We start from the raw sequence: 16388 nt of genomic DNA, 5'->3' as shown, positions 1-16388 counted from the left end.
GTGAACAAAGAGAAAAAACGACCCAAAAAACAAGAAATAAACAGATCGAGAACGAAAAGAGAGAAACACTAAGGCAGGTGGATGAGGACTTATTCCGCTCTACATGACTAACAAACTCATTTAACTCTTTTGAACTCAGAAGACACTGTAGAAAGACCCTTTTTGAGTTTTTTTTTTTTTTTTTGTCATTTGATGGGTGGCGTTGGGTGGTGGTGGTTGGTGGTGTTCTGGAGGTCTGTGGGCTGTGGCGCCCCCTGGTGGTGGCGGAGGGGGGGATCACGCTTTGCTCTCGTTGCCGTTTGTCTGCGCCGCCTCGTTGGGCACCGTCTTCACCTCAGACGGAGCTTTCTTCACCTCCGTCTCCGGCTCCGGTTTACTGTTATCCTCCGTCACGATCTTACCGCTGGGAGGGGAGAGAGAGAGAGAGAGAGAGAGAGAGAGAGAGAGAGAGAGAGAGAGAGAGAGAGAGAGAGAGAGAGAGAGAGAGAGAGAGAGAGAGAGGAGAGAGGGAGAGAGAGAGAGAAAGAGAGAGAGAAAGAGACAGAGAGAGAGAGAGAGAGAGAGAGAGAGAGAGAGAGAGAGAGAGAGGGAGAGAGAGAGGGAGAGAGAGAGGGAGAGAGAGAGAGGAGAGAGAGAAGGAGAGGGAGACACAGAGACAGAGAGAGAGAGAGAGAGAGAGAGAGAGAGAATCACACAAACACACAAAAAAAGAAAAGATCCTTTCATTTGATGGATTCCCAAAGCGCTCGTCGTGGCAATTGTGTGTTTTTTAATCTGTCTTTTGTCTCTTTTGAATAAAAAAAAACAGAAAAAAAGAATGAAAAACGTGCTTTAAAGCTTTTCAGGGGAATTAGTTTTTTTTCTCTCTGGAACCAAATGTGTTTCACACTATAAACAGGATCGGCTCTGCCGTGCTATCCTGACATCAAAGACAGCCAGACGGATATCACAACAGCTGTTTTTATGGGACAATGCATGGAGATATGGGAGATGAGGGAGGAGAGGTACAGTACAGGACAACGCATGGAGGAAAGGCCCGCTGGAAGGCTTAGAGGAGACACACGTCCTGGGCTGGGTTTCTCATTAAGTCACTGAATGTAAAAACGGCACCTTTGAACCTCAACAGAAACAGCACTTAATTGTCTTTGACCCTTCTGGTTTAGTAGCCACTGGGTCCGTTTTTTTAAATTATCACTGGGCGGCTGTGGCGCTGGAGGTAGAGCTGCTATCTAATGATCGCAAGGTTGGCAGATCGGCGGTATCGAGCCCCGGCTGGCCACATGTCGAAGTGTCCTTGGGCAAGACACCGAACCCCAGATTGCTCCCAGTGAGCGGGCCGGCGCCTTGCATGGCAGCTTGCCGCCATTGGTGTGTGAATGTGTGAATGAGAGGCCGTTGTAAAGCGCTTTGGATAAAGGCGATATGTAAGTGCAGTCCATTTTGACCGTTTACCACTCATTCTCTCCAAAAATGTAAAGTAAAATACAAAAGCCTCATCACAGAGTGAGATATGTAGCCTGCTCATGCGATGTCATACGTTTTCTTCCGATCGAACTTTACAGTAATTCAATGAAATGGATTGAAAGTTGTATCTCATCTGATGCGACACAGCAGTCTAGCGGCCAGCCGACTCGCAGCAAATTGCCTTTCTCCATCTGATCACTCTGAGGGTTGGTCTGTATTGATCGGCTGTCAGGGGGAGAAAAACATCACTTCTGCCTGCATGTTGTCATCCAAACCATAACGGCTAACAAGTGATAAAAGAGGTCAGGCTGTAGAGCAGACAGTCCATCTCTGTCTTGGCAGGAGTGTCATATTTCATCTACGTGCCTTGGTTTGTCTACGCTAGAACCTTCCCTAGTAATAATAATAATAATAACTTTAATTTATATACAGTAGCGCCTTTCAAAGACCCAAGGACGCTTTACAAGGGAATGAAACGGACAGACAAAACAGAAAACAAACAAAGCAAAACAATGAAACAGTGACTAGGGGCCAAAGGCCTTGGAGAACAGATGTGTTTTGAGGGCTAATTTGGGGGAGGAGGTCAGTTAGGTACTGGGGGGTGCAGGCGTGGACCATTAGCACCATCACGCTCATGTTGGGACAATATTCTTCAAGCATACCACTCAGGTAAAGAGCAGCTACCCTATGAAGTGATTTACTTACTTTTGGAAAGTATGTATCCCTCCACGCCTGCTCCCCCCAGTACCTAACTGACCTTCTCTCCCAGCATACCCCTTCCCGAAACCTGCGGTCCGCAGACATGGGCCTGCTGTCCACCCCCCGCACCGACCTACGGACCTTTGGGGACAGAGCCTTCAGCGTGGCCGCACCTACCCTCTGGAACTCCCTCCCCATAGTGATCCGCAACGCCCCCACCCTGGACTCCTTCAAACTAGCCCTCAAAACCCATCTGTTCACCAAGGCCTTTGGCCCCTAGTCACTGTTTCTGTTTTGTCTGTCTGACCATTTCCTGTAGAATTGTGTAGAAGTGTCCTTGGGTTTTATGAAAGGCGCTATTTAAATCCCAAGTTATTGTTATTATTAAACAAGTCTCTCTAGAGTAGAATTGATATGATCTCTGAACTCTGTTCAGTATAGAACTCATCCTCGACATCCAGAAGCGTGTTTTAAGCACATACATACAAGTTCCTACATCCAGCGGCACAGCACCATAACACAACTAAGGAAATAAGATATAAAAGAACCCCAAAAACAACACCGGAGCGCTCGGGAACAGAAGGAGACACTGAGCGAGTCAACAAAGGAGTCGGCGGCTGATGGCTGATAAAGGCCTGACATGACCTGCGCTAGTCCCCCCAGCCATTAGCCACACAGAGGCTTTGTAGGGACCCGGTATCACGTTACACTTATCTACACCGTCCGATTGGTGCGGCCCGGGCTTTGTTGGGGTCCTCTGGGAGATTGTCGAGTTCTGTCAAGTCCGACCCCAAAGAAAAGGTAACTGAGCCGAGCAATTTGGGGTTTGATCACGACGGCGGCCCTGACGTCCATTACCCTCCCCACAATGAAGCTCTCCTGAGAGGTTAGGGGGCCGGCGGTGCTGCCTGGCCTTGCAGGGGGGGGGGCGGGGTAGGGCAGGGGGGGCAACTGACAACAGCAGCCCCAGACGTGTGGCACGATGGGCACAAGAACAGACCCCTCCCTCGGTGAAAAAGAAACAGAGAACAGGAGAGTTTGTGTGTGTCGAGTCTTTGAAGAAGTGGCTCTCCAGTGGCGTCTTGAAAGAGTAGAAGAAGAAGAAGAAGAAGAGTTGTTCTGTGTAGGAGACAGGAGGCTAATTTACAAGACTTTGTAGGCCAACTAGTGGTCGTTGTGTGTAAGTAGCAGCTTCCCATTGTAAAGACTAGGTGTCTGAAGTCTGAAGCTCTCCAGTGGCGTCTTGAAAGAGTAGAAGAAGAAGAACCGCAGGCGACCGACCTTCTGGTGAAGGACACAGAGCTGTTCTAGCAGACGGCCTGTCACCTCAGGAGAGGCTTGGCTGTGAGAGGTCTGCCTTGTCACCCTGTGGTCGTCCCTGTCAGAGAGACCAGCCTGATAACGTTACCACGCTGGCCGAGGGGAGGGGGGGTACGTCACAGGGTCATTGATCTCAGGGCTGACTGACCTTGGAGGAAGAGAGGACAGGAGGAGTGGTACCAACAGGGCTTTGATACTGAGCTTGGAACTAAGGTTGGGCTTTGGAAACAACATCTATCTAACAGTGTCCCGTCACAACAAGAACACCCAAACAAATGGCAAGGCGGCTAATTAGCTTCTAGACCAATCAGGTGCGATTGATTATTACTGGGCAGGTGAGCAGTTTGTTTGTTTGTCTTAGAACCCAGATGCCGAGGGGGCAGCTATGCCTGCAGCTATGTCTGTGTGCCTGTGTGTGTGTGTATGTGTGTGTGTGTGTGTGTGTGTGTGTGTGCCTGTGTGTGTGTGTGTGTGTGCGTGTGTGTGTGTGTGTGTGTGTGTGTGTGTGTGTGTGTGTGCGTGCGTGTGTGTGTGTGTGTGTGTGTGTGCGTGTGTGTGTGTGTGTGTGCGTGTGTGTGTGTGTGTGTGTGAGTCTGTGTGTGTGTGCGTGTGTGTGTGTGTGTGTGTGTGTGTGTGAGTCTGTGTGTGTGTGCGTGTGTGTGTGTGTGTGTGTGCCTGTGCGTGTGTGTGTGTGTGTGTGTCTGAGGCAGGTTGAGTTGTCCTGCTGTCCCTCTATTTCCTCCTGCCAGGAAAAACAAAAACTTTGTTGACTAAATCACATCAGGATGAGCTCGGATGAAGCTATCTTCTGTGTAGGAGGCAGGCTAATTTACAAGACGGCCAACTAGTGGTCGTTGTGTGTACGTACAGTAGCAGCTTCCCATTGTAAAGACTATGGTCATTTGACCCCCGAGGCGGCTCTTATAGTAGGTAAAAAAAGGCACGACTGTTCTACTGTTAAAGCAGTCCCTTCCCAGGGTGCTTTGGGTGTTGAGCTGACAGCTGATCCTACCCAGAGTGCACTGGTGTTGAGCTGACAGCAGCAGTCACAGAGGGAGTCGAAAGAAGCGAAGGAGAGAAGAAGAAAAGAGAGAGAGAAGCAGACACACCACTGAGCTGAGAAAGAAGCAGAAAGCCAAAGAAGGAACAAAAGCGTCGTGTAAATATTTTACGAGGGGCTAAATCCGTCTTTGTTTGCAGTTGAGTTTGGCACGAGGGCTCTGCCTCTGCAAAGGCCTGGGGGGGGGGGGGGGGGGGCTGGAGAGACCAAACACTCACACACACATCCTCACCACAGCTCTGCCTCCTCTACCCTGCCGGCTGTTGTGACTGAGGAGAGCTGGAGGATGACAAAGGCATCTGAGAAGAGACTCCTGTCAGCGGTGAACCTTCGTTGGTTTGTTGATTCGACGGTGTCCAATGGCAAAGCTCTGAGGGCCTTTCCTTCAACAAGCCCAGGGGGCTCGTAGTATCGTCACAGCGAACCTCATGTCTCAGTCAGAGAAGTCTTAATGACTATTCATCAACATCACGACAGCCTTGTGAGCTCATGGGTCGTACGGTCGTACGGTGGTCGTATCAGTATTCGGTAGTGGGTGGTCTGTATCCCCAGGAGGAGATGGGATGTGGGGGGGGGGCTTCAGAAGAGACTGAGAACAGCAGCTCGGTAATCCTGTAAGCCTGCGAGATGCGCCTGACAGGAAGTTGGGGGTTTGGAGCCCCGAAGACAAATCACACTGGAGATCAGAGGGAGGTTGATGATTCAATCGCGTCAAAGTTTATGAAGACGAATCTCCCGCCTGACGAGGCTTGTTTCATCACGGGGGGAGACGACCGCTGACGAGAAACCGTCTGGAAGGAAGGAAGCATTAACTCCCATAATTCATCACTGGTGTCTTCTTCTTCTTCTCCTCCTCTTTGGGTTGGAGTGTTAGGAGAGCTAAGCGTGGGACGAGGAGGAGGAGGAGGAGGAGGAGGAGAGGAGGAGGTGGGTTTTTCATTAGTCGACGGAGGAAAAGCTCCATCACGCTCCATCACCCCCTCCTAGGAAACTTGGGGTTTGTCTGAGATAAGATCTATGAGACGCAGGAAATCACTGAGGAAGCAGCGAGCAGCGTAACAGAACACCCTCTCTGTGCTGCCGGAGATCCTAATGACTCTGTGTTGTTATGAAGTGGGACTGTTTGTTTATTGTTTTCAGGAGATATGGTAGCAGAGGACGTCAGGAAAACAAGAACCATCAGTCTTGTGTTTCCAGGGGTTTCCAAGCAGGTTGCTAAGGGGGTTGCTATCCATCAGACCAGTTAAAACTAGAATGACACAGCATGACAAGACATGGAAATACCCTCACCATGGCTGAGTGCCACAAAATCAATATTTTTAAATTTTCTGACATCAAGAATATTTTTGCGAAAAAAAGAAAATAAAATCTATTAAAAAGTTATTATATTCAACTCTTTTTATCCCCCATAGCGGTGCAGCTAGGTGAGCTGTAGCAGTGATGCTACTAGCGTACTGACTCCATGCCAAAGTTGTTAGTGAGAGAGAGAAGAAAGAAAGATTGCCCACAGCATACGAACAGACACAGAACACAGTGGGAGGTGGAGGAGGTGGTGGAGGAGGAGGTGGAGGAGGAGGTGGAGGAGATGGTGGAGGTGGAGGAGGAGGAGGAGGAGGTGGAGGAGGAGGTGGTAGAGGTGGAGGTGAAGGGTGGTGGAGGTGGCGGAGGAGGAGGAGGTGGAGGTGGAGGTGGAGGAGGTGGAGGGTGAGTAAGACATACACTAAACTAACTACCAGACATCTCTAAGAGAAAGAGAGAGGGGGGGGTCATACTCGTCCTGGGTGGGCGTGGCGGTGGATTCTGCCGGGGGGGGGGCAGCAGAGCCTTTGCCCAGGGCGCCCAGCACGTCCTTGGCCAGGCCGTCTATCTGGAGCTCGTTACTCTGGGAGGGGGGGCGGGGCTTGGCTGAGCTGGCGGTGGTGGTGGCTTCAGACTGGCTAGGTTTGGCTGAGGGGGGGTTAGCAGCCTTGGCTGGCTCTGAGGAGGCGGGGGTCTTAGTAGGGGGCTTGGGGGGGTCAGAGGAGGGGGCGGGGGTCTTAGTAGGGGGGGGGGCCGGGGAGGGGGTGTCGCTCAGGTCCACTAGGGGGGCCACGGAGGGTGGAGGGGCGGGGGAGGGTGAGGTAACTTTGGGCGTGCTGGACTGAGGGATGGGGGCGGGGGTGCTCTTGGGGGAGGCCTTGGGAGGGGCGGGGGCTTTGGTCTGGGCGGAGGCGGGGGTGGGGGGGCCGGCGGTGCTGGAGGTGAGGGTGGTGGTCTCGCTAGCGGGGCTGCTCTGGGCCGTGCTAAAGGTCTCGGTGACGGGTTCAGAGTTAGAGACAGAGGGGAGGAGGTCCACCACTGTGGAGGCGGAGTCAGCTGGGTGCCTGTGAGAGAGAGAGAACGACCCGATAGAGAGATAGAGAGAAGGGAGGGGTAGAGAGGTAGAGAGATAGAGAGAAGGGAGGGGTAGGAAGATAGAGAGATAGAGAGAAGGGAGAGGTAGAAAGATAGAGAGAAGGGAGGGGTAGGAAGATAGAGAGATAGAGAGAAGGGAGAGGTAGAAAGATAGAGAGAAGAGAAGGTAGAGAGATAGAGAGATAGAGAGAAGGGAGAGGTAGAGAGGTAGAGAGATAGAGAGAAGGGAGAGGTAGAGAGGTAGAGAGAAGGGAGAGATAGAGAGATAGAGAGAAGGGAGAGGTAGAGAGGTAGAGAGAAGGGAGAGATAGAGAGATAGAGAGAAGGGAGGGGTAGAGAGATAGAGAGAAGGGAGAGGTAGGAAGATAGAGAGATAGAGAGAAGGGAGGGGTAGAGAGATAGAGAGATAGAGAGAAGGGAGAGGTAGGAAGATAGAGAGATAGAGAGAAGGGAGGGGTAGAAAGATAGAGAGAAGGGAGAGGTAGAGAGGTAGAGAGAAGGGAGTGGTAGGAAGATAGAGAGAAGGGAGGGGTAGAGAGGTAGGAAGATAGAGAGAAGGGAGAGGTAGAGAGGTAGAGAGAAGGGAGGGGTAGAGAGGTAGAGAGATAGAGAGATAGAGAGAAGGGAGTGGTAGAGAGATAGAGAGATAGAGAGAAGGGAGAGGTAGAGAGGTAGAGAGATAGAGAGAAGGGAGAGGTAGAGAGATAGAGAGAAGGGAGAGGTAGGAAGATAGAGAGAAGGGAGGGGTAGGAGGGGGAGGCCAGGGCACACAGACAGACATTCAGAGTAAGTGCTACATGCAGTGATAAAGCAAATAACTAGAAGAGTAAAACTGTTAAGAAAACAATCTGTGCAGTGAGGAAGAAACATACACACAAACTATACACTAGGCAAGCTAAAGCAAATTAAAGAAACATTAGGTGACAAAGGGTCTAGCGTAGAGGTTAAAGCTTATACAATGCCACTGTTTGTTACTATTAGCTTAAGCAAAACAACAGCCATACCAAGTCTTGAAAACCATTCTTGCATGCCTTGATTTTGCTGCGATGTAGTGAATATCTACTGTACGCCATGTCAGGAGACACAAGATCAAAGCACTCAACCATGGTCACCACGGGATATCACAAGCAAAGAGGAACATTACCTGTGAGCTACGAGGTCTTGTCCCAAGTCAAAATATGTGTCATTTTATGTCGGTTCTCATGTCGGGATCCGATGTAATGATCTGACTTTTCCTTATAAAAATTTGAATACATTTATCCAGGCTGGCGTACTCATTCAGGCTGAATATAGAGGTCATGGTTATAGAGGTCAGAGGTCATGGTCTTGCCAGGGTTACTCACTCAGGCTCGGTCAGGGGCGTGGTCTCGTTGGGCTCCGTGGTCCCGCCTCCTTCGTGGTTGGGCGTGCGCTCCTCCTCTGTCCTCACCTCCACGATGGGCTCCTTAGACTCATCCTTCCTGTGAGGGCGGGAGCGGGTTACCATGGAGACAGACAGGCGGAGCAGGTTACCATGGAGACAGACAGGGACGGCTGTGGCTCAGGAGGTAGAGCCGGCGTCTAACGATCGCAAGGTTAGAGGCAGATCTAGCCACGTGTCGAGGTGTCCTCGGGCAAGACACTGAACCCCCAAATTGTGAGTGTGAGCGGGGCCGGCGCCTTGCATGGTAGCTTGCCTACCTCGCCATTGGTGTGTGAAAGTGTGTGTGAAAGGGTGAATGAGAGGCCGTTGTAAAGTGCTTTGGAATGTGTCCTTGAGTAAGGCACTTAGCCCTCAGTTACTCCAGGGGGAATGTCCCTGTAATTCGTAATTGTAAAATCGCTTTTGGATTAAAAGCGTCTGGCTAAATGGCTAATACTAAATCGAAATTCACATGTTTAGCCAGAAGGAGTCCAGGGGAAGCAGAGGAGAGAAGCAGAGGAGAGACTCACGTGAAAGAGAGGCCAGGGGAAGGAGAGGAGAGAGGAGGGGAAGGACAGTGGAGAGGAGGAGGAGAGACTCACGTGAAAGAGAGGCCAGGGGGAGGAGAGGAGGAGAGGAGAGGAAGGAGAGGAGGAGAGACTCACGTGAAGGCAGCGTTTCCCTCCTCGATGTCCTTGCTCTTGGCTCCGGGACCAGACTTGCCGCAGAAGTTGACGGCGATGCACATGAGCAGGCCGCACTTGTTCAGGAAGTAGCAGGTCACGTCGACGCCCACCAGCAGCAGGACGAACACCACGATGAGGATCCCCACGATGGCCCCCGTGCCCAGGCCCGACCCGCCCCCGGCCGCATCTGGACGCACGCACATAGAGAGAGGAGGAAGAGGAGAGGGAGGAAGAGGGAGGGAGACAGAGAAACAGTTAGAGAAAGAGAGAGAGGAAGAGGAAGAGAGAGATGAGTCAAGCTTTTTTATCCACAACCTTTCATTTCCTTCATGAACTTGAAACTGGAAGACTTCCTTCTTGGGCTCAAGTGTGTTGTTGTGCTCTCAGCTTTCAGCTCTGGGGACAGAACGTTCTATATGTTCTATAACCAGAACAGGACACCAGCACCATGGTGCTAACACACCACAACACCACTGGACATGATTTGAGAGAAGGGAGGGGTAGAAAGATAGAGAGATAGAGAGAAGGGAGGGGTAGAAAGATATAGAGATAGAGAGAAGGGAGTGGTAGAAAGATAGAGAGAACGAGAGAAGGAGAGAAGGGAGAGGTAGAAAGATAGAGAGATAGAGAGAAGGGAGGGGTAGAAAGATAGAGAGAAGGGAAAGGTAGAGAGATAGAGAGATAGAGAGAAGGGAGGGGTAGAAAGATAGAGAGATAGAGAGAAGGGAGGGGTAGAAAGATAGAGAGATAGAGAGAAGGGAGGGGTAGAAAGATAGAGAGATAGAGAGAAGGGAGGGGGAGGAAGATAGAGAGATAGAGAGAAGGGAGGGGTAGAAAGATAGAGAGAAGGGAGGGGTAGAAAGATAGAGAGATAGAGAGAAGGGAGGGGTAGAAAGATAGAGAGATAGAGAGAAGGGAGGGGTAGAAAGATAGAGAGATAGAGAGAAGGGAGGGGTAGGAGGAGAGCACCATATTAATAATATTTGGATTGTAGAAAAGTTATTGGTTGATGAGCTGCTCTTCGTAGCACACACACACACACTTGAGCCTCCAGAAATATCACCAGATCACATTAGTTATATTAAACTGATAAACAACCACACATATGTAAGTTAATGTGTTAGACACAGTTGCAGTAATACAGTATCAGCCATCTCTGCTGCTGTGTTCAGATGTGAGCTGATACAGACTGCAGACTGCCCAGAGGGAAACCAAACCAGGCATGCCCATTTCAGATGACATGCTACGCTAGCTGCGCTAACCTAATCTAAACATGAAACAACAGAGGCTAAGCTGTAACTGAATCAGTCAGATCATTCTGTTGAGTTCACATAAAAGTCAATAACCTAGTCCTCGTCGCCAATGCTTAAAAGAACAAAACAGAACATAAAAACATATAGCATTAAATAAAGATGTTTCTCTTGATGTCATCACTTCCTTGTGTAACGGCCTTGTTGTTTTGCTTTCATTCTCTCATTGTTATGACTTGTTGACAGTTGTACACTGGAGTGCAAGAACACAAACCGACATTTGTGCAAATTAGTTCCAATCTCATTTACATACATCAATACACACACAAAATGCATACAAAAACCAACAATATTAAAATAAGAAAATATCAGAAGCCAGGGAAAGGGTTGTTGTGTTTTCAGGGGGCAAAACACAAGCTACTTACCAGAAATGAGTTCATATCCAGGAATACAGGAATGTCAAACTGAACAATCATATCATATGTATCGCTCCACTACACAGGATGAGCATGTTTACACACTTCCAAACTCACTATACAGTATGTCTCACACACACACACACACACACACACACACACACACACACACACACACACACACACACACACACACACACATTCATGAACAGTGTTAATTGAAGCGACAGCTCTACTGACAGATGACAGATGCAGTTTAACACATTTACAACAGCAGTTTGTGTCAAATCAGTCTCACACAATCCAAATTAAACCATTTGCAGATAATTTGCATTCAATGTAAACAAGTGTATTATCTTTGTCTAGCATAGTACACAGATGGAGTCTTTTCCCACTCTTGTGTTAGTTAGCTCTGTTAGTGGTCAAACATGAGACAATGATGATTAGTCTGAATTAATAACTAGTTCATATAATTGAGAATATTATGGCACTTTAAAACAAACATTTTCCTCACAGTAAAATACATCAAAATCAATATACTTCCCACATCAAACAATGCATGTTTAAATGTTTAAATTGGACTAACAAACCATGATGCAATTTCACCCTCGGTCTGTTCCTGCATGACTCACACAGGCAGAGAGACTTTGTTTAAACATCCAGCTGACGTCCTCATTCTCCTCTTTAAGCAGCGAGTCTGTCAGGTTTCTGTTCCATCTTTGACCGTGTCACAGCTTATCCCCCAAATTAGCCAACCCTTATCTGACTGTAACACACACAGTGACTCTGGCAAACATTTGTGCTGCAGGTTGTATGTGTAAGGAGACTGATTGGGTGAATAGAAAGGATGTGTACTTATCACCCTTATGCAAAATTCCCTCTGTATACACTGGTACATTTAAAGAGGAGAGATATTCTGTGCGTCGGTAACAAAAAACTCAGACCACAACCTGACTGATGTGCAGTTGATGTGTTTCCTCTGTCCTAAGTTTCATATATTTGTCACTGATTTAGTTTATTCAAATGTGAGTGATGAGAAAATTATGTCAATAACGACATTTACATTTTCCGTTAATATAATGAGTCATTTACTGGATAAACACTATGTCACAACAGAACAGTTAGACTTGAGAACATGTCAGCAACAGACAATAATCCAGTCAACCTCCATATGCCAACACACATGTTGCTTAGAACAGGAAAACCAAGCACAATATTCTCCAGGCAGCATTATATTATAATTTCACGATTCTACATCACACACCCGCGTCATGTCCAGGGGGTGTACTTGTCTCGCACATCGAGCCGCCTCGCGCTTCTACAGAAACAGGAGATACACTCCTGCCCCCTAAGGGCCGTTAGGCTCAGAGAACCATCGCTTCTCCAGGCTACTTACTTACATTACACACCCAGTGTGAACGGGAGGCTGTTAGGTTTAGGAAACGGGGTAATATTCAGACATAACTCATATCGTAAAGAGGTTGAGACTGCAGTCAGCGTGGAGAACAGAGACATAAATCCCTCTCAGACAGTCAGGGCGTGCCATCTGACAGCTGTGAGCCTTTATGCCTCTGATGAAATATCTCAGATGATAGTTGTTGATATAACCCTCATTATAACCCGGGTGCGAGCGCAGGGAATGCGTGATAGATAAGTGCTGCATTATTAATGACATGCACCCGGGAGCCGAGAGGGAAATGTGTTCCAGGGACTTGCAGCAGAGCCACGGGACGACTCTCCAAAAAGCCCAGATCAATCACCGCCCTGCTCCGAGGGAGCGGCAGAGAGCAACAATTAAAAAACGTTTTTAACGTTGTTAAGTTTTAGAGTAGCGGGGTAGAGTAGCAAGCAAACGATAGCAATCTCTCAGCCAGCCAGTCAGTCTCTCTGTTCGCTCTCTTTAATCTCTCTTTATATTTCTCTTGGGTAAGAAGAACCCAAGGTCAACGTTTTGGAGAAATGAAAGTCTTGCTTGCTTTCCTCCTTAGACACTGAGAAGAGATGGAGAACCAATAAGAGCTTCTCTGAGGAGAAGAGAGGGAGGGAGGGAGGGAGGAGAGGGAGGCAGAGAGAGAGAGAGGAGGGAGGAAGGAGAGGCAGAGAGAGAGAGGGAGGGAGGAGAGGCAGAGAGAGAGGGAGGGAGGAGAGGCAGAGAGAGGGAGGGAGGGAGGAGAGGCAGAGAGAGAGAGGGAGGAGAGGCAGAGAGAGGGAGGGAGGGAGTAGAGGCAGAGAGAGGGAGGGAGGGAGGGAGGAGAGGCAGAGAGAGAGAGAGAGGGAGGGAGGAGAGGCAGAGAGAGAGGGAGGGAGGAGAGGCAGAGAGAGAGAGAGGAGGGAGGGAGGAGAGGCAGAGAGAGAGAGGGAGGGAGGAGAGGCAGAGAGAGAGGGAGGGAGGGAGGAGAGGCAGAGAGAGAGAGAGAGAGGAGAGGCAGAGAGAGAGAGAGAGAGGTGACCACTGATTGCCAAAATTCTCTCTACGTCTCTAGTTTGTGACGTCACCCTCAGTGGCTCTGCTCCCAGTGGCAGGTCTTTATTCATCGCGGTGGCGAGAGCGTCTAGCTAGCAGGTCTTTATTCACCGTGGTCGGGAGAGAGAGAGGAAGTGTCTGTGTTTACTGGCTGGGCAGAGCGGCGGTGGAGGTGTCTGTCCTCCCTGGTCTGTGTTGTAAGTGTGATGAAGCACACGACACGTTTTAACTCTGAGGCGGCCGGCGAGCAGATCGTCCTGGGAAGAGGAAAAGTACAAACTGCAGGCTGCGTCGGCACGGAGCGTAACTACACCTCTGTTACTGTCAGGTGGTCAGGTGGTCAGGTGGTCAGGTGTTTGGGTGTCTGGGTGTTTGCAGCAAGTTTTCCTGGCAACTTGCAGTTAGAAACAGAACACACAGGCCCTGGCGGACTCAGGGGGGGGGGCAGGGGGGGCGACCGCCCCTCCTGGTGCCCCCATGGTTGAAAAAGGTCTCTCTTAAGTGCCCTTTTGAGTGGCAAAAATTAGAGGATGTGCACTATTGGCTGCCCTTCCAATGGTCTAAACTTGACCATGTGCACTGATGGGGTCCCATGTTGTGCAGTAGGTGCCCTTTTTTCCTTTTTGCCCCCCCCCCCTGCCCTTCAAACAGCCTGAGTCCACCACTGAACACAGAGCAGGAACACCGTCACTAAAAGCCTGTCACAAAACGTCTCTAAGATAAGGTTCATTATTGAAGTGCATTTGGGTGAAAAGTGAAAGTAAAACAACTTGAAAGAAAAGTGAAAGATTCCTGATTCACGACTATAAGGACTAGGAGGACATTTATTAAATCAACCAGGATGGATTAATAACGTTTTTTTTCCAAGTTTCCCCAAATGGGAGCAGAAGGATGGTATGAGCTTTATGTCAGTTACAGCATGGACACATGAACAGGTGGACACCCAGAGAGACGATAATGAGAGTACGCTGTGACCCGTGTTACCTCAGGAGAGTTAGATATCTTTACTTGATTCATAGTCTTGGTTACTAAGAAGGCAACAGTTGTAGTATAACTCAGTCTTAACCCTACAGCATTACTTAAGAAGACTTAACACTAGAACAGCCATGGGTGGGGTCATTTGACCCTGTGAGTCATTCTTTTTTTCTTTTATATCTTTGCACTCGATCAAATTTCAGGACCCTCCTTTCATGACTTGTCCTAGATATGTGCGTTCTACCACCCAGTATCCTTACATTTTCTAAATCACATCAGGATAAGCTAGTATGAAGCTATTTTGCAGTTTTTCTGTGTAGGAGGCAGGCTAGTTTACAAGGCGGCCAACTAGTGGTCGTTTGTGTGTAAATAGCAGCTTCCCATTGTAAAGACTATGGTCATTTGACCCCCGAGGCGGCTCTTATAGTAGGTAAACAAGGCAGGGCTGTTCTAGTGTTAACTAACATTACCAGAGTGATTTACAGTATAAAAGAAGAGCCAAACAAGGAGGATTGGCACATGCGAACCCAGGAGTCAAACTCCAAGCCATCTTTATTTCCTTCTGAGCCAATTTAAAAACGGGGGGGATGGGGGGGGGGGGGCAAAACTGTAAGAAGTGACTCATCACAAAATGCTAATGAGTTTTGAACAAAGGAACAACATCCGTGTGACTCTCTCATAAGGTTGTTCTCAGTGCAGCCAGGCTGTAGAGCACAGCTAACCTGGTTTAAAACCCCTAGATGGGCCAACCGTCATATAAGACACTGTTATATCTTCAGACAAGCACAGCATATGAGCTTAAACAAACTTAGCATTACTGAGGATGGACAGTCGACAGCAGTACTGTCTCACACGCTTTCAGAATGGAAGTCTCTAAGACCTCTTAGCTGTTCTTTTTCTTCTTCTTCAAATTGAAGTAGTAACACTATCATATCTTCTTAAAACCTACGATGATTACAGCATGGAAACACACTGGTATGTACTGTACTTACAAAAATGTGTTTGTGTTGTAGAATATAATCATTTCACATTATTGAAATTGATTGACATAGTAGACTCTTAATGTTAAACAGCTATAGCATTATTATTCATTTTGAGCATTTTTTTCAGGTAAAAAGAGAACACAAAAAGAAACAACCAAAAAAAGAAACATCCTATCATTAGTTCTGAAGATCTTTTTGAAAAGATTATGTACATTTTTGTCACAATTACATGATTTGAATAACCTGCTCATGACAATTGGCAAGGCATACAATGTCCCTCATAACCACACCTTTCAATATGAGCCTCAGAGCACAAGAGTAAGAAACTTGAGATGTCTTGAAATCGTAACGGTTAATGTCAACCAATCGTGAGCTTAGAAGGATAAGGTTCTATCTCCGTTTAGGGCAGTTCAGAGATATTGAGCGTCAAAGTTTTCACATTCCATTATGTTCTGTAAGATGGAACCTTTGTATTTTATTAATTACTAACTCAAAAATGTAAACGTTTTAAAAATAACACCACACAGGCATTAATAAACACCTAATGGGTCAGATTATGTAAAAAACTCAATTTTGACCAAAAATGGAGATAGAACCTTATAATTCTAGCGTCACGCAATACCCAACTCCTCTGCCTTGGCTGTTATGTAACGCCGTAACAACAATGGCGTTTGAAGCTCATCTCCACATACACAGATGGTAGGCACACAGCTGTTGTCTACAACTTTCACAATTGTACTCAAGTCCATTTTCCTGACATAACAAAAACTTTCTCAAAAATCCATTTGACATAATTATGCATAATGAACATCGATCGATGACAACAAAAACAAAAACACAAAATCAAACACATTCAGAATGATATAAGTACCAAGCACCCCATTTTAACCCCTTTTACATGAAACTGATATTCTTGATCCTTTTTTTTTCTCGTGTGTGTGTGTGTGTGTCTGGCTGCACAAGGGTCAAAAGGCATCGAAAACAAAAGGCTCTGGCCAAGATGTTAAAGGCCAGGATAGGCCTCTCTCCTCTCTCTCCTCTCTCTCCTCTCTCTCTCCTCTCTCTCCTCTCTCTCCTCTCTCTCTCTCCTCTCTCTCCTTCACCAGAGCGTCTATGAGAGCCAGAGGACAGTCAGCGCTGAGAGGAGGAGGGAGGCCAGCGTGTACGTCACACACGAGCAGCCCAGGGTGAGGCCTGAGGCCACGCACACACCAGACACCACCACACCACACAACAGCACACACACATCACAGAACAACACACACACATCACAGA

General features: G+C 48.1%; 1 protein-coding gene across 1 annotated transcript in view; it reads right to left on the bottom strand.

Moving 5' to 3' along the window:
• Positions 1 to 276: 276 nt before the first annotated feature.
• The window catches only part of ncam1a (neural cell adhesion molecule 1a), a gene marked incomplete at both ends in the record, with an annotated part of 230776 nt that continues 214664 nt past the window's right edge, over positions 277 to 16388 (bottom strand). The window contains 3 exons of the mRNA XM_080530086.1: positions 277 to 403; positions 8281 to 8397; positions 9005 to 9212. Of these exons, the coding sequence (XP_080386212.1) occupies positions 277 to 403; positions 8281 to 8397; positions 9005 to 9212 (452 nt within the window). The remainder of the gene's footprint in view (positions 404 to 8280; positions 8398 to 9004; positions 9213 to 16388) is intronic.

The sequence above is a fragment of the Nansenia antarctica genome, assembly GCF_963989245.1.
Source record: "Nansenia antarctica genome assembly, chromosome: 4".
NCBI lineage: Eukaryota > Metazoa > Chordata > Actinopteri > Argentiniformes > Microstomatidae > Nansenia > Nansenia antarctica.
The sequence above is the reverse complement of the archived record's forward strand: the minus strand, read 5'-3'. Positions and strand labels throughout refer to the sequence as shown.